This window comes from Eubalaena glacialis, chromosome 15 (genome assembly GCF_028564815.1).
Source record: "Eubalaena glacialis isolate mEubGla1 chromosome 15, mEubGla1.1.hap2.+ XY, whole genome shotgun sequence".
NCBI lineage: Eukaryota > Metazoa > Chordata > Mammalia > Artiodactyla > Balaenidae > Eubalaena > Eubalaena glacialis.
Window position 1 is genome coordinate 73,251,689 of NC_083730.1, and position 17,697 is coordinate 73,269,385.

At 58.2% G+C, this 17,697-nt stretch overlaps 2 protein-coding genes across 4 annotated transcripts; one reads left to right on the plus strand and one right to left on the minus strand.

Moving 5' to 3' along the window:
• Window positions 1-1,065: 1,065 nt before the first annotated feature.
• INPP5J (inositol polyphosphate-5-phosphatase J) lies at window positions 1,066-10,638 on the plus strand. Of its 3 annotated transcripts, none has more exons than XM_061169577.1 (13): window positions 1,066-1,177; window positions 2,828-3,915; window positions 4,269-4,385; window positions 4,507-4,615; window positions 4,826-4,942; window positions 5,276-5,451; window positions 5,848-5,959; window positions 6,100-6,209; window positions 6,346-6,529; window positions 9,119-9,256; window positions 9,405-9,482; window positions 9,609-9,713; window positions 9,912-10,638. In XM_061169577.1, exons 1-13 carry the CDS (start codon window positions 1,073-1,075, stop codon window positions 10,416-10,418), a joined length of 2,946 nt encoding a protein of 981 aa, XP_061025560.1. In that variant the 5' UTR covers window positions 1,066-1,072; the 3' UTR covers window positions 10,419-10,638. The 3 variants fall into 3 exon arrangements, with proteins under 3 accessions (XP_061025560.1, XP_061025562.1, XP_061025561.1); XM_061169579.1 differs by having other exon boundaries at window positions 2,828-2,889; XM_061169578.1 differs by lacking the exon at window positions 4,826-4,942.
• An 865-nt stretch (window positions 10,639-11,503) lies between these two features.
• On the minus strand, window positions 11,504-16,189 carry PLA2G3 (phospholipase A2 group III). The gene is made up of 7 exons (XM_061170070.1): window positions 15,584-16,189; window positions 14,433-14,565; window positions 14,043-14,177; window positions 13,441-13,748; window positions 12,688-12,817; window positions 12,463-12,579; window positions 11,504-11,831 (listed from the first exon to the last, which is right to left on the minus strand). Exons 1-7 carry the CDS (start codon window positions 16,095-16,097, stop codon window positions 11,618-11,620), a joined length of 1,551 nt encoding a protein of 516 aa, XP_061026053.1. The 5' UTR covers window positions 16,098-16,189; the 3' UTR covers window positions 11,504-11,617.
• Between the last annotated feature and the right edge of the window lie 1,508 nt (window positions 16,190-17,697).

The window sequence follows — 17,697 nt, forward strand, 5'->3', positions numbered from 1 at the left end:
GAATCAGGGTTTCAGGGACTGCTTAGCAGATGAGAGTGAGAGTGGGGAAGAGGCAGAAGCAGAGCCCACAGCCATCTCCGGCCGTATCTGAACCTGTCACTCATTCACTCTTCTCACTGATTGACTGATTCATTCAACAAACACTTCCCTAGGTCTGTTGGAGACCAGGCCCTACGCTGGGTCCTGGCCAAAGAAGTTCCCAGACCTGTTTTTGACCCTCCTGCCAGTCTGTTCCCCCACTGCTGGGCCTTTCTCCACCCCAGCTCCCTTCCCCCAGACATCCCAGTTGGCTCTTGTGGTTCCTGGGTCACTGAGGCAGCTCCCTTTCCTCACTGAGACTCAGGGGACCTCCCCAGCTCACCAGGTGACCTTGAGCAAGTCCCTCTCCCAAGCTACACCCAGTGAGTCTTGGAGGAGGAAAGCTGAGAGGAGCTGGGCTGGGCCTGGCTGTGGGGACATCCAAGGGCAGGCGCGAGGTGTCTGCAGAAGAGGAGGGGCCCGTGCTGAGGTTGAGATGGGAAAGACTCCAGTTGCTGGAGCCTGAGTGTCTGGCTCTGGGATGGGAAGGATAGAGCCAGGTGAGGGGCGGGCACCAAGGCCTGAAAATGGGGCAAGGGTGGGGGCCAAGGCAAGCCCTGAGCTGGCAGGGAGTCAAGAAGGTCACAGGATCAGAGCAGGGACTCAGGTGTCTCTGAAGCCCTGGAGATGGGGCTGACCTCTGAGCTACCTTACCCTCAGGTGTGTCAGTGCCCCTCCCTTGAGCAAGGGCTGGCCAGGCCTACCGGCTGGAGGGTGGAAACAGAAAGACAGCTTCCACTATGCTGCCAGCTGGGACCTGTGCCAGGCCAATGGACCCACTCCCCCCCCTTCCTCCGCAAGCATGACCATTCCAGGCTCAGCAGCCAGTCCCCAGGGGGTAGGCCACCTTGCCCTGGCCACCTCTATGTTGGGAAGTCGGTGCCTGTGTCTTTAAATTCTCAGCAGGTTGAAACGGCTGATGACATCACTGGTTCCCAGGAGCTAGCGGAGGAGCTGGAGCCCAAGGAAACCCGGGCTGCCGGGGGCTGCAGACATGGAGGGCCAGGGCATCAGTGGCAGCGGGAGGCCGGGGACCCAGGCTGGCGTGGGCCCCCTGCCCATGCCCCATGGGATTTCCCAAACTGGGGCACCCTCCAAGGTAAGACCCCTAAATCCTAGTTCCCCCATTCCTGATCCTTAGTCCCACACCCCCCCACACATACTGCAGGCACCCTGGTGCCCCAGCTGAGGGGCTGGCACTCTCCTCTGCCCACCAAGCAGGGACTGGGCAAACAGGGTACCCTAGGGGCTGAGGGGGTAGTGATGGGACACTCAGAGAGAGGCGGAGTTAGCTGTCTCCAGGACCTCCTGGGAAAGCCCTGGACCAGGTATCAGGGGACCCAGCTGTGCTCCAGCTTTGCTATGTGACCTTGGGCAAGTTGCTTGTCCTCTCTGAGTCAATGCAAAATGAGGAGGCTTGTCCCTGAAGACTGAAACTGTGACATCTGGGATGTCTAAGTTGTTAGTGCTGGAGGCGGTGTGGTGTTTGGGGTGGGGGTTTGGAGTGGGACACTAGGAACCAAGGAGGATGCCCAAAATGCAAGCCTCAAAGAGCTGAGTTTGGGGACAGAGGTGGAGGCAGAGTTTCAGATTCTCTGAACCAAGCAGGACACGGGATGCAGACAGAACTGCATCTCTGGAGGCAGGGATGGGGCCACCCCAGGGTGAGTGTAAACCTTCATCTACCCTCCCTGGCAAGGGACACTTTATCCTGACTTCTGGGGACAGGGGCATCAGACAGGGACAGGTGGGAAAGGAAGAGGAGGTCCCTGCAGGGCCCCACACCCCCCACTCCACCTGCTGGACATAAAGAGGATACCTGCTTGCCTGTCCTCACAGGTGGGGTGACAAGGGTAAGAGGGTACAACTTGTGCACAGTGGTGCAGTGCCAGGATCAGCAGAATTCTGGACTTGCTCTGGGTGTTAGAATCACACTTGGGAGGATGGACTATTCCATGGAGCTCAAATGGAAGCCTAGCAAATGTTGGGCTCATACATGCAGAGAATATGAGACCTAGGCTTCCCAGGATCAGGTGTGGCCAGGGATCCTTCAACAGGTTCCTTCATTTTAAGACAGGGAAACTGAGGCCCTGCACAGGGAAGTGCTTGCCTAAGGTCACACAGAGCTGGGCTGGGAATCGACGTGGCCAGTCGCAACCCAGGCTCTTGCTCCTGCACGGAGCTCTGGGAATGGGTGACGAGGACAGAGAGGGCTGTGACCAAGGAATTGGGGACGTTTGGCTGGGGGAACCTGAGGGTTCCTGTGTACTGTGGAGGAAAGGGGGTGGTGTTTAACAGGCTGGCCCCAGGGTGTCCTGAGTGGGCAGATCTGGGGGTGTCAGATCAGTAGCCCTTGGCTAGGGGAGCAGCAGGGACTGCAGGGGTGGGCGGTGCTCAGCGAAGCTGACTCCAGCCACCCAACACTCCAGGGTGGCCAGGGAGTGGGTGCCAGCCAGGAAGGCAAGGAGAGCCCTCGGGTCCAGGCTCACACTCTGCCTCCTTTGAGTTGGGGGTCTTAGTTTCCCCATCTATGAAAGAGGTGTCACAGGTGAGGGAGGGGATAGGTTTCCATGTCCTGTTTCCTCCAAAAGAGAAGCTGATTCACAGCAGAATGGATTGAGGTGAGAAGTTAGGAAGAACTTCCTCAGAAAGATGTGCCTTTCTTAGCTAGACAGAGTCTGCTGGGGTCTATATGGAAGTGGAGGCCTGGTTAGGGTTGACTCTGAGTCTCTGACTTGTCCTATCCAAGATGGACTCATGTTTTCAGCTCCCAGCGAAGGAGAATGCAGCACCAGTACGCTCGGAACCAAGGTTGGCTCTGACACCTGTGGGGCCACCAGCAGCAATGCCACCTTCCTCAAAGGGGCCAAGGCTGGCTCTGGCGTCTCCCCGACCCATCCTGGCTCCAATGTCTACCCCTGGAGGGCAGAAAACAGCTCCTGCCCACCGCAGCTCCAGCCTGGCTCCAACATCTGTGGGCCAGTTGGTGATGTCTGCCTCGGCTAGGCCGAAGCCTCCTCCAGCTACCCTGGGGCCCAGGCTGGCTCCACTGTCCAGGGACCAGAAGCAGGTGCCACCTGCCTCCATGGGACCCAAGCCAGCCCTGGCTGCTTCAGGCCTGAGCCTGGCCGTGGCATCTGAGAAACAGCCCCCACAGCCCCCCTCCAGCTCTTCCCCAGTGCCCAGTCCAGTTCTGTCGCCCTCTCAGGAACAGGCCCTGACTCCAGCATCCATGACATCAGCCCCGGCCTCTGTGGGATGGACACCAGCTAAACAGAGGGATGCCCCAGCCCCTAGACCTCTCTCCCCTTCAGAAGGGCATCTCCAGCCCCCGACTCAGACATCTGGTCCTGTGGGCTCCCCATCTTTGATTCAAGCCCCCCCAGACCCTCGGATCTCCCCCTCCTTCAGAGCCCGGCCTGAGGCCCCCCGCAGCAGCCCTGAGGATCCTGTCTTGCCCCGGCCACCACAGACCCTGCCCCTGGATGTGGGCCAGGGTCCTCCAGAGCCTGGCACTCGCTCCCCCGGACTTCTCTACCCCACCTTCCGGCCAGGGGCCCCCTTAGCCCAGACTGTGCCCCCACCTCTGCCCAAGCCACCCCGATCACCCAGCCGCTCCCCCAGCCGCTCCCCAAACCGCTCCCCGTGTGTCCCCCCAGCTCCTGGGATGGCCTTCCCCAGGCCTGGCACCCAGGGTGCCGGGCCTGGTGGGCATCTGAGCCCCAACCTTCAGCCCAGAGAAACCCCAGCCCCTCTTACCACCTCCTCTTCTACATCCACCTCGTCATCCTCCTCTTGGTCAGCTCAGCCCACCTGCAAGAGCGACCCTGGCTTCTGGTGAGGGGCCCTCTCCCAAGACATTGCTGGGGCTTGAACTCTAAGACTAGCCATCCTTCTAGGGTGGCTTACCCTACTCCGTCCCAGCTGACCTCCCTGAGGAAGATTCCTTGTGGGTGTTAGGCCCACTCTGGGGCCCTCGGAAGACAGCATCCTCTCCTAAGGGACTTGCCTAACCTGCCTCAGTTGATCTCCCCTGGAAGAGTCTGGTGGAAGGGACCCTGGGCCCACTGTGGGTCCTTCTGAGGGCATATACTCAAGCTTATTTCCCCAGAAAAAGCCCTGTGGGAGGGAGGTTGAGGGTAAGAGAGTGGTCCCCAGTAGTAACCCCTTCTGTACCCCCGCCTCCCCAGGATCACTGTGGTCACATGGAACGTGGGCACAGCCATGCCCCCTGATGATGTCACATCCCTCCTCCACCTGGGCAGCAGCAGCGATGACAGTGACAGGGCAGACATGATCGCCATAGGGTGAGGGGACAGGGCGAGTAGACTCCCTCCTGAGCCCCTCCTGCCTCCCAGACCCTCTCCCGTGGGAGGGGTTTCTAGGGCTCCCCCCCCAATCCGAAGGCCGCCTCACAGTCCCCCACAGGTTGCAGGAAGTGAACTCTACGATCAACAAGCGGCTCAAGGACGCGCTCTTCACCGACCAGTGGAGCGAGCTCTTCATGGACGCACTGGGGCCCTTCAACTTCGTGCTGGTAACTCCTCCCTCAACCCCCGGGCAGGTGGAGACCCCTGGATTCTCGGCCCTAGCTCTGCCTTGATTCATCGTGGGGTCCGCTGGGCCTCGGTGGCCGGGTCCATGAAATGGGAGGATGGAGGAGCAGACCTTTAAGGACCGGAAAAGGCGAGGGCGGGGGCAGGTGAGTTGTGTCCTGTCCCTCAGCCTCCTCGCGCCTCTGCTGCAGGTGAGTACTGTGCGGATGCAGGGCGTCATCCTGCTGCTGTTCGCCAAGTACTACCATCTGCCCTTCCTGAGGGATGTGCAGACTGATTGCACGCGCACTGGCCTGGGTGGCTATTGGGTGAGCGTGGAAGCGGCCTCGGAGGGGACAGGGCCCTAAGGGATCCTTAGATTAGTCCCCGGACCCCCGCGTACTGGCAATATCCCCTCCCCAAGCTACACCCCTTACTCTGAGGCCTGCCTCTCCCCACCCACCCCCACCCCTCGTTTTCTAGACCCCGCCCCTTTCTGTCCCCACCCCTCCTAGTGTTCCACCCCTTTCCCTAGAACCCACCCCTCTCCACGCCTCCACGGGTCCTGGGCCTCACCCGCTGACCCCGCCCACCCTAAGCCCCGCGGGCCTCACCTCCTTGCCTAGGCCCCGCCCATGACCCACCCAACCTTGTTTCCCAAGGGCAACAAGGGTGGAGTGAGTGTGCGACTGGCCGCCTTCGGGCACATGCTGTGCTTCCTGAACTGCCACCTGCCGGCCCACATGGACAAAGCGGAGCAACGCAAGGACAACTTCCAGACCATCCTCAGCCTCCAGCAGTTCCAGGGGCCTGGCGCTCAAGGCATCTTGGATCACGAGTATGGGCCGGGGCGGGACCTAATGGAGCTTGGGCGGTGCTAGTGAAGGAGGGGTGGGCGTCAGGGGCGAGGCCGGTGCGCCTTGTGCGGAGAGGCGGGGCCTATGGGGGTGAAGACCACCCACACTATAGCTAGGAACAAGAAAGCTGGTAAGTTTGATGGGGAGGTGGAGCCTGCAGGGTGGAGCTTTGCTGAGGGGCAAGGCCTTGCTGGGGGCCGGAACCTAACTTCTAGGTCTACACCCCCTGCTGCTCCGTGGTGGGCTGGCGGCTCTGCAGCAACCCACCCACCCTCTGCGTCATCACTAGGAGCAGCTGTCGGGTTGGATGGGGGCAGAGAAGGATCTGGGTTGGGCTCTTCACCCCATGGACCCCGCTGACCCCCACCTCCGAACAGCCTCGTGTTCTGGTTTGGGGACCTGAACTTCCGCATCGAGAGCTACGACCTGCACTTCGTCAAATTTGCCATCGACAGCGAGCAGCTCCACCAGCTCTGGGAGAAAGACCAGGTGGGGAATCCCAGCCTGGACCCCAAAACCCCAAGCACACAGAACATGCCCTAGGACCACCTGTACCCTAGGCTATGGTCCTTGACCTCACCTGCCCTGCCCAAGCTCTTGTCCAATTCTGTGCTTCTGGACCCTCACAGCTCAACATGGCCAAGAACACCTGGCCCATCCTGAGGGGCTTCCAGGAGGGGCCCCTCAACTTTGCGCCCACCTTCAAGTTTGACGTGGGTACTAACAAATATGATACCAGGTGAGCTCAGCACTGGGATGAGAGCTGGGGATGTGGGCTGAGGTCTTCTGGATAAGGGAGACAGGAAAGAGAGACAGGAGGCAGAGGTGCCTTGACCCCCAACCCCTGATACTCAGCCTACCCTTGCCCACTGCAGTGCCAAGAAGCGGAAGCCAGCCTGGACAGACCGTATCCTGTGGAAGGTCAAGGCTCCAGGTGGAGGTCCCAGCCCCTCGGGACGGGAGAGCCACCGGCTCCAGGTGACCCAGCACAGCTACCACAGCCACATGGAATACACTGTCAGCGACCACAAGCCCGTGGCTGCCCAGTTCGTCCTGCACGTAAGTCCTGGCCTCATCCTCTCCGCATGACATCCCCAGGCCCAGCTCAGCATCTCACTGCCCACCGGTAACCCCTTACACCTGCCCTCAGCAGCATCCACTTGTCACAGCAGACTGGGAGTGGGGTTATGATCTCCATTATTTATTTATTTACTTATTTATTTATTCTTGGCCATGCCATGCGGCATGTGGGATCTTAGTTCCCGGACCAGGGATCGAACCCATGCCCCCTGCATTGGGAACTCAGAGTCTTAACCACTGGACCGCCAGGGAAGTCCTATGATCTCCATTTTCAGGTGAAAAAACTGAGGCTCAGAGACACAGCACCCCTTGCCCCGGGTCACACGGCTACCAAAGGGAAGGTTAGGATTTGAACCCTGGCTAGTCTGATTTCAAAGGGTATACCTTTTCCATTAATCTCTAACTCCCCTTTTCTGAGAAAGGCTTAAGGCAACTTATGTTAAAATTCACATATATAATAAGACCAGCCACCAAAATATTTACTCAAATCCCATGTAGCATTCATTCACATTCATTTATTATTTATTTACCATCTTACCGTATGTGACGGGGAGGGAGAGTAGAGATACAAAAAAATACAAAGCTAAACCCTAAATAGTTACTACAAAATTTAGCATTGTGTTTAGGATTTTTTTTATTATAAATTTTTATTGATTTATGTATTTATTTTTGGTTGCGTTGGGTCTTCCTTGCTGCGTGCAGGCTTTCTCTAGTTGCGGCGAGCAGGGGCTACTCTTCGTTGTGGTGCGCGGGTTTCTTACTGCGGTGGCTTCTCTCGTTGCGGAGCTCGGGCTCTAGGCGCACAAGCTTCAGTAGTTGTGGCACATGGGCTTGGTTGCTCCACGGCATGTGGGATTTTTCCCAGATCAGGGCTCGAACCCGTGTCCCCTGCATTGGCAGGCGGATTCTTAACCACTGCGCCACCAGGGAAGCCCCTGTGTTTAGGATTGGGGCACCTAGCTGCCAAAGGAAAAAGGGGAAATCCAAGAATGTCAGAACTGGATCTTAGAGACCATGTAGTCCAACTTTCTGTTAGTGGGGTAGCATGTGCCCCAAGTCGCACACAGGCTCAGCAGCAGAGTGGGGTGGAGCCCAATTTCCAGTCCTGAAACCCAACTCTGGGCTCTCCGATTCTCTTGATCTGATAAGAGGGAGCCCAGCAGACCAGAGAATGTTTTCCCTGATAACTTTGTCATATGGTCAGTCAGAGGGACAGTGGCCAATGTCCTCAGCTGGGAATGGAAATCTGCCCATGTCTGGCCTCCCATGACCTTTGGTAAAAGCCTTGGGTGTGAGGTTTAACCCCCAATCAGGGACCACACCTTGAGAACCACTCCTTTTGGGCGCCCTATCCTTCCCTCCTTATCTAGAACCCTGTCCCTTGTAAAACATTACCTGTTGAGCACCTACTATATGCCAGAGCCTGTGTAGCCTACTTCATGTATGTCATCCCTTTGAATACTGTGGTAGGCCCTGAGGATGTCCAAATTCTCCTCCCAGTTTTACTGATGAGAGAAACAGAGGCTCAGAGAACTTAAATCTCTTATCCAAAGCAAGACAGCACAGGGCTCAGCAGGAGTTTTGACCCCACAAGGCCCTAAAGGGTATTTCTAAGAGCGCAACCTGGCCAGACCTGCTGTTAGGAACCCACGGGCAGGGAGAGGATGTGCTGGTTTCTTCTGGAGCAGCTTGGAAGGAAGCTGAGGAGGGAGAGAAAGTTGAAACCAGATAAACAGGGGAGCAGACAAAGCCTGAGGCTGGCACCACCGAGTCTTTCCCTGAGGGACAGAGGTGAAGCCAGTACCCTGGCCACCTGCCACCCCAGCAACCCCATCCACATGGGGACCCCCTGCTCAGCCTAGGGTGACCCTGGGAAGAGAAGGTTCTTTTGTCTCCATGGACTGATGACAAACAAGGTTAATAGTGGTTCCTTAATACAGGTGGGGAAACTGAGTCTTACTTAGCCTGATGAAGGGCTTACCTGAGGTCATGAAGCAGGTTAGTAGCAGAGCCTGGATGGTCTCCAGCCATCTACCCAGAGCTCTTCTTGCCTGCTCATGGGTGTTCACTTTACTCCAGAATATCCAGTGCATCATGGGACTCCTTTGTTAGCTTATAGGCAAGTCATTCATTGAGCACCTACTGTATACTGAGAAGTTTATAGGATGCTTTATATGGTATCTCATTGAATCTGCAGAGCAACCCCAAGAGTTAAATAAGATCATCAGAGTTTAAGGACAGGAGTCCTGGTATTCAGAGAGGTCAAGAAACTCACCTTGGGTCACACTGCATAATAATGGCAGAGCCAGGGCCAAACCCACGGTCTACTAAGCTTCAAAGCTGTGTTCTCACTCACTCCCTAAGGAGGCTAAGGACAAAAAGATCCCTGAGCTGGGAGGCAGGAAACCTGGCATTCATCCTAGACCTGTTCTTCCTCAGTTTCCCAGCCTGTGCAGTGGCTTCAAAGGCCCTTCATCTCAGCCAATTTGTGCCGACTCAGGCCCAAGGGCTCTAGGTGCATAGAATACTAGAGGGTCTCCCCTGATGTTGCCCCCTGCCCCTGGGCAGTTTGCCTTCAGAGACAACGTGCCGCTTGTGCGGCTGGATGTGGCAGACGAGTGGGTGCGGCCGGAGCAGGCTGTGGTGAGGTACCGCATAGAGACGAGGTTCGCCCGCAGCTCCTGGGACTGGATCGGCTTGTACCGGGTGAGACGGGCAGGGGTGGTTGGTACATCGGGGAAGGAAGGGCCTGAAGGGGCAGCCAGGGACCCACGTGGGGTCCCTGGCTTCCCCAGAGTTTGAGGCTGCTGGGGTCAGACGTTAGGGGTCACGACCCTGATTGCTCTCGCCCCAGGTGGGTTTCCGCCACTGCAAGGACTACGTGGCTTATGTCTGGGCCAAACACGAGGATGTGGACGGGAACATCTACCAGGTACTTAAGGGGAGGGGGAGAGTGGGAGGAAGTCCCCATTGCCCTTGGGGGCTCAGGATTCAGCTTGAAGGGTCCTGAGGCTGCCTCCCTCACCCCAACCTGGGCCTAAACCCCCCGGCCCACCAGGTGACATTCAGTGAGGAGTCACTGCCCAAGGGTCACGGAGACTTCATCCTGGGCTATTATAGCCACACCCACAGCATCCTCATCGGGGTCACTGAGCCCTTCCAGGTAAGTAGGCCAGGCTGCAGGGTCAGGGGCGCCAAAGGAGTATTCAAATGCCTCTACAGCTTCTACATTCTGCTCTGTGACCTCCTACAAATAGCCTGACCTTCCTGGGTCTGCCAAGGGGGAGGGCAGGAGTGGTTCCCAGAGGCCTCAGTGGCCGGTTGGGGAGAGGGGCACCCCAGTGACCAGCCTTCCCCCCAGATCTCGCTGCCTACCTCGGAGCTGGCCAGCAGCAGCACAGACAGCTCAGGTGCCAGCTCAGAGGATGAGGATGACAGCACCCTGGAGCTGCTTGCATCCAAGTCCCGCAGCCCAAGCCCTGGCAAGTCCAGGCGGCACCGTAGCCGAAGCCCAGGTCTGGCCCGCTTCCCCGGCCTCGCCCTGCGGCCCTCGTCCTGTGAACACCGTGGCACCAGCCGAAGCCCCTCGCCCCAGAGCCGCCGCCTGCCTCAGGTGGCCCCCAACAGGGGCAGTGATGGTGGCAGCCGGGGCAACAGTGTGGAGGGGCCCCCTGGGCTGCCTGGGTCCTGGGCCTTCCCACCATCTGTGCCTCAAAGCCTGGGGTTGCTGCCTGCCTTGCGCCTAGAGACCATAGACCCCAGCGGTGGCAGCTCCTGGGGACCCGATCGGGAGGCCCCGGCCCCCGACAGCCTGTCTCCCAGCCCCCAGGGTCAGCAGGGCCTGGAAGAAGGGGGCCTGGGGCCCTGAGGGTGAGGTGGGCAGGCAGGCCCAGGTGGCCCCCACTCTGCCCCAATCTTCTGCAAACCCACCTGCCTCCCTCCTGCTGCTGCTCCAGCTTTATGTGCACCTGCCACTCTCTTCTGGCCAGGGGTGGCCAACTGGGGTCCCCCAAACTTGGTCCTGGCACCTCAACTGTGACAATCAGCAAACCCCTATCCCAGCCCCCATCTGGGATGGGGGAGCAAACCTGGAGGTCATCAATTAGGAATTAAATTCTCCAGCCTCACTCCTGACTTCTTCCTAACTTGTTAGCAGTCTGGGGTTGGGGGCAGTCAGAGGAAGGGACTAAAGAGAGGATGACAGATCTGACAATTACCAGGCACCAGCTGTATATGTTACACATGCCATGTCCTTTAAGCTGCACCACAAGTTGTGGTGTTGAGTTCAGTGTAGTTCTTAGTTCCATTTCACAGGTGAGCAAACTGAGGCCTCCAAGAGGTTATGTGAACCTTTAAAAATCAGACGCCTAAGCAAAGTTTGGCTGTGTGCTGGAGGGAGGGAACATTTACTAGGTGCTGAGTGCTGTCCGTGAGTTGGTTCGCTTAATCCTCAACAACCCTATGAGGTAGGTCCTGTTTACACTCCCCTTTTTCAGACGAGGAAACTAAGGCTCAGAATGAAGGAGGTCTCTTGCTTAAGGGCACGGGGGAGATCTGAATTTAGGTCTAGGGCAGAAAGAATGGGCCAGGGCTGGGCCAGGAAGAGCATAGCAGCTGTTAAGAGAAGGGGTCCCCTGGGGACAGCAGGCAGACGCTGGGGCTTCCCTGGGCAAGTTCTTGAGACATGCATTAATTTCACAACATAGACATATATGTACCTCCTCCTGGTACCTCCTGGGGCTGCTGCAATGTTACCTTCTCCCCATTCCCATCTGGATGTTAATTTCTCTGGGAAGGCCCAAGCCTGGGGCAGCAGAATGAACCTCCTGAATACCACATCCAAGCACAGAGGGGTTGTGTCACCAGCCCAAGATCACCCAGCACAGCAGGAGACGTGGTCCAGCATTTGGGCCTTGGCCCCCCCACCCTACCCATGCAGCCCTCTGGCTATCCACAAGAGCCCGTCCATGCTTCAGTCTAACACGTGGAGGGGAAGCTGAGACCCCCAGGGCCTAGCAAAGCCAGGGACGAGGTCCAGTCTTGTGCCCAGAAGAGCTGGAACTGAGGTCACTGGTTCCAGGATTTCTGCTGTCCTTCAGGTCCTCCGGCTCCCTGGGTCAGCTGCAGGCACCGGTCATAGAATGACATGGGGGCCTTTGGGTGCTCTGAAGTCCATGCCTGCCTGTTGTCTGTGCCTGTCCCCTGGAGCTGGAGTTGTCTCTGCTGAAGTCGCCGCAGGTGCCGAGCTGACACCTTGATGGCCCTGGGGTCTCTGGAACAGCTGTGAGGAGAGAAAAGTGGGGCAGGTGGTCATAACTGCCAAGAATCCCACCCTACTCTGCAGAGAGGGTGACCAAGGCCCAGAGAGGAGCAGGGCTGGGGCCGGGAGGGTGGGGGGCTGTTACACCTAGCAGGGGGCAGAATAAACCTGGGCTGGCACCCAGAGGCCCAGGTTCTGCCACTAGCTGGCTGCAGAAACCTGGGTCAGTCTGGGCCTCAGTTTCCCTACCTGTGAAATAGGAAAAGTAACAGAGTTAGTTTTGAGAATCAGAATTGAAATGAAATTGTGGATTATGGGGTAAGAGTTAAGCAGGTGTTTTACTATGTGTCCTGCAGGCCTTGGCCTATGTACGTCATACACGCCACTTCCTTGGCTTCTACCTCCATTTTATAGGTAAGGAAACAGGTGTGGAGAGGTTATTCAGCTTGCAAGGTCACATAGGAAGTAAATGACAGAGTTGAGATGCAACCTACATGGGCCAACTGCAGAGCCGAACCCAGGAATGATGACAGTGGAACTCAGAGGTCCCCTGACCCCCTCCATCACCCTCTCAGCCCAGGTGCACAAAGGGAGCAGAGGCAACCCACCCCTTGGGAAGTCCCCCATCCCTCCTGGTCCTGATGTCACTCACCCTTTGCCCTCAGCACAGTCCAGTGGAGGGGCCAGTTTGAAGCAGGTCTTGCCCAGCAGCTCCCAAAGTACGTTGGCGCCCACAGGTGGGCTGTGGAGCCTCAGGAAGCGTGCCAGACTGAGGGCAGAGGCAGGCTCAGGCTGGGGCAGGGCCTCGTCAGCCAGGTGTCCCTTCCCAGTGCCTGTCAACAGGCAGCCCACCCCCAAGGGTCCAAGCAGGCCTCACCGGCGCGTGCAGTTGCAGTGGAAGAGGGGTTCACGGGCATTGTTGAACAGCTGGAACTTGGTCTTCTGGGGCCCGATCTGGTGCTCACACTGGTCCAGGCGGCGGAAGCTGGGGCAGGCCTGGCGGGCACCTGGGAGCAGGTGTGGTGGTGAGAGGAGCCCTGTCCGATGCCCACTGCCATCCAGCACACATGCTCAGTCCCACACACACAGTGTCCCTCCATCTCATGCCCTTTGTGCCTTCAGGGTGCTTCACACATAGGAGACGCGCACGCGTGCGCACACACACACAGAGCAGTGCTGCCATGGGGAAGCCCAGAGAGTCGAGAGTGGTCAGAAAAGGTTTCCTGGAGGCAGAGGCTGCTAAGCTGAGGCTGGAAGAGGGGAAGAGTCAGGGAGAATTCTCCAGGCAGCAAGAACAGCATGTGCAAAGGCCCAGCAGTGGGAGAGAGCAAGTGGCTTTAGAAGAACCAAATGAAGTTTGTAGAACTGGAGTTTCGACTGGGGAGTAGGATCTGCAGGACCAGACTCGACAACCCCTGGGTGTTGGGACATCATGGTGGGCCTCAGCGAGGAGTGCCATGGACAAGTTTGGAGCTTACAAAAATCCCTCTGGCTGCAGCACAAGAGAGGTTGGGAGACCCCAGAAGGAGTTCAGAGCAGGAAAGGAAGCAACACAGGGGCCCCCCACCCTGAACAGAGTCAGGGACACCTCCTTACATCAGGAGCCCCCAAAGTTAGGTTCTGAGCTCACCTTGAGGTTTTAGGCCACGCCGTGGTCCCCGGAGGCCTGAATCAGTGACCTCCAGCCGGACTATGGAGGCCACATCAGGCCCAAGGGAGGTCACAGGGGCCTGGAGGGCTGTGGCGTTGGCTTGGCTGGGGTACTTGGACTCTTTCTGCTGTGCTGGCCACTTCTGAGGGTGCTGAATCCACCGAGGCTTGCTGGGCGCTGGGTTCTGAGGACTGGGAGTCAGGGGGATGGCAAGGGAGCTCCAGGAGGCATTGTAGAAGATCCTGGGCTGGAGACGGGCGAGGGATACAGAGCCATATGTTCTACACCTGGGAGGTAGCACATGGTGGCAATTGGTAACCCAGAATCCCCCCTCCCAGAAGTCCCCAGGTTCATCTCCATGGAGATCAGGGCTCTGCCAGTCCCACCCCTCATCCCACATCCCACTGGGTCCTGCAGGGCACCCAGGGAGCATCTGCATCCTGGGCCCCACTCTGAGGAGAAGACAGGGAGGACGAGACATCATTCCCTGGAGGACAGACATACAGAAAGGCTTCCCTCCCAGGCTTGGAGCCCGAGCTCCCCACTGGCTGGGAAGGGGCTCGAAAGGGGCAGCCACATACCCGCCCCACCAGTACCACTCCACACAGGCCTCCTGGTCCTCCAGCACAAAGCAGGGGATCGCCAGCACGTTGAAGAAGGCCACGCCCACGATGTCAGAGATGGAGTCCCGCTGGTTATGCAGACACTGCTGAAACCTGTCCCAGAGCCAGCACTCAGGTCCCTGGACCACAGAGAGCTACCTGGCTCCTCTCCCAGACCACCTGGTCACTACCAGCCAGGTGATTTGGGGTCCAAGTGTCCCCTCTCCTGTTAGGCCTCAGCTTTCCCACTGCACAGTGGACTCTGGCTGGCTGATCCTTTAGGATTCTCTGGAATCCCAGACTCTGCACCGGGTAATCCTGGTGGATAATCCCACCCCGAGCTCCCAGCCCTCCCTGCCCACCACCAACCTGACATCACAGTTGCAGTGGGAGATGGTGTGGAATCGGTAGTTTCGGATGCCATAGTTGTACTGGAAGGGTGAGACAGTCTGTGGGCAGCGGTCGTGTTCCTGGCAGCAGAGATCAGGGCCCTGGAAGACCCCTGCAGGGAGCGGAGGGGGCACCAGCTCAGCAGGGTCGTGGGCACCACATGCCGGCTATGCCCACGTGGTGTTGGGAGCAGAGACCTGGTTCTCATCCCAGCCCTGATACAAATGCCCTGGGTGGCCTCAGACCTCCCCCTGTGGGACTCACAGTTCCAAAGCTTGAAGAGAACACCCAGGTACAGCCTCTGTTGGGCAACTCCAAGTGCCAGGCAGCCCACCCAGGAGCCCTTGCCCACAGAAAGATCTTCCTCAGGTGAACTGGTGTCTGCCTCCAGAGTTCTCGGGCTCACACCCCAAGTGAAACTCCAAAGTTATGAATGTGTGTGGAATGGAATGGTAAACAGCAGGGTGCAATCTCCCTGGCACAATGAGGCATTGTCAGGATGCCAACCTGCTCCAACTCAAGTGCCAAGTCCTCCTCCCAGCCCTCCACGCGTACGCGCAGACAGCTGTACCGAGAGTGCAAAAAAGCCATGCATGTTTTTCACCACCTGAGCAATGATGCCCTTTACTGAGCATCTCCCAAATGCCTGGCACTTCCCACACCCAAGCACACAGCAGCCCTGGGAAGGAGGTGTCACGTTTATTGTACAGGTGAGGAAACAGATTCAGAGAGGGGAGGTGACTCGTTCAGCTCAGAAGGGCTGAGCTGGGATTTGAACCCAGGCCTTTGGGTCTCGGCGTCCCCTCCACTGGGCACCCTGTGCCCATAAAGCCTCCTCTTGGGTAATGGTTTTTTGGCTCAGCCGACCCTGGATCCACCCCAGCCAGCCCCCTCCCTCAGATGGTAATTAATGAGGCCTCCCAGGTGTGAGTAGGACCTTTCCCATCTATAACCACATTTAAGCATCCCATGATGAGATTTATGGTCACCCCACTTTACAGATAAGGAAGTTGAGGGTCAGAGTGGCTAAGTCACTTCCTCAGGACACACAGCCTGGGAGAGTGGGTACCAGGGCTAAAGGCTGCATTTCCTCCCCCACCAGCCCCCCTGTCCACACACCGATGGCTCACCCAGCTCCGAGGAGTTCCCGGCAGAATCCCCGACTCCACACCACAGTGTGCCAGGCATGGTCCAGCCTCTCTTCACCCGCTGGTTCCCCATGCCAAGCGCTCCACTCTGCCCTGCTGCTCGCTTCTCCCTGGTCCCTGCTGGACTCTCGGCAGGCCCTCTGCAGGCCTCCCACTGACTCTTAAGGGTGGCCAGGGCTCTCTGCAGCTCAGGTCCAGGGGTGTGGATGAAGGAGTCCTGGGTGATCTCACCAGCACAGAGGGTACTGAAGGCTGTAGTGAGCTCTGGCTCATCCTGCCGGCTGCACACCTGCAGCCTCCCGTGCCCATCCCAGCGGGCATGGAACAGGGCTAGTCCCTGGACATCCTTGCCCAAGAAGCTAAGGGACCTCAAAGGGCTGCCAGAGATGGGTCTGGCCAAGTGGCAGGAGGTGCTGTGCAAGTGGAGGGCAGGGGAGCCCCCCAGAGCTGCCCCCAGGAAGTTCAGGACCCCAAAGAGCACCACCAGAACCCCCATTCTGCCCTGGCCCAACCCAGTCAGACAAAGCCCCCGGGAATCCTACCCTGGTGGGCCCACGAGGCAGCTGCTCTGTAGCTGAGCGGAAGCGAACCCAGCCGACCCGGTGCTGCGGGGCCAATGAATGGAGCTTTGGGAGGAGTAGGAAGGAGGCTGGAGTATGGGGTGATCTGGGGCTTGTAACTGAATCCACCGGCTGGGCAGGCCGCTGATTGGCTGAGGAGTACACTGGCCGGGGCCCACGCCCCCACTTGGCCTGCCTTTCTCCACGCCTTCCAGTCACCTGCCACCAGCCCCGCCTGGATGGGGACGGTAGGAGCCAAAGCCCTGGGCCCTGAGGGCAGGGGCCAGAAGGGGGATCTGTATCTCCCTGGGGAGGGAAGAGGGTTTGGGGGCTCAGAGGAGGCTCCTAGAACTGGTCATCCCCCCATCCCAGGGATGGCCGCCAAGCCCACCTCCATGAAGCTGGCAGAGAGCCATGGGCTTCTGCCAAAGCTGGGTAAAGGAGGTAAGGGCAGGGCTGGGGCTCTGTGGCCACACCCCTCCCCCAGGAGGCTCTGAGGCTTCTGGGAAAGGAAGCATCCATCCCCCAGCCACCTGGGGTGCTCCCTTCCCCGGCCACCTGGGGTGCTCCCCCTGCCCAGTCCTGGTTCTAAGAAAGGCACTCAGCATATTCAGGGGACAGTGCCCCAGGGCTCCCCACTTCCTGGGACTCCAAGCACAGGCGTGGCCTGGCAGCAGCCCTCCTGGTCTGATAGATGGTGTAGACCCAGCCAGAGCAGACTTTGAAAGCGACACTGGGACTTCCCTGGTGGTGCAGTGGTTAAGAATCTGCCTGCCAATGCAGAGGACACGGGTTTGATCCCTGGTCCAGGAAGATCCCACATGCTGCAGAGCAACTAAGCCCATGTGCCACAACTACTGAGCCTGCGCTCTAGAGCCCGCGTGCTGCAACTACTGAGCCTGCGTGCTGCAGCTACTGAAGCCTGTGCACCTAGAGCCTGTGCTCCGCAACAAGAGAAGCCACCGCAATGAGAAACCTGCGCACCGCAATGAAGAGTAGCCCCCGCTCGCCGCAACTAGAGAAAGCCCGCGCGCAGCAACGAAGACCCAACGCAGCCAAAAATTAAATTAATTAATTAATTAATTTTAAAAGAAGAAAGCAACACTGGGCAGGGCTGATGCTCTGGGCGTGAAGGGACTGTGGTCCCCAGAGGAGCAGAGGTGGCCTAGGGAGCTGTGTCTGCAGCCACCTCCATCCTTGGATTGCAGTCACCTGGGGGACACAGCAGGCATCATGTGTACCTCAAGAGACAGGGGTGGTCTGTCCATCAGGGAGGGGTTACACCCAGCAGATGTTCCTGTGTCTCAAAGCTGATGTATTATTCAACTTCCAACCATCTGGGGAAGCCGGGTACTTACAACTCAACTTCCCACCTCTGCCCTCCTTTTCCATATTACAGGGCCCTTTCCTGCTGGTGAACAACCCAGGGAGGCTGGGAGTTGCCACAGCAGGAACCCAACTTTCAGGGTCGGAAGGACCTAGCTTGGGTCATGGCACAGTGTGACTTCAGGCTTAGAAGTCTCAACTTCTCTGAGC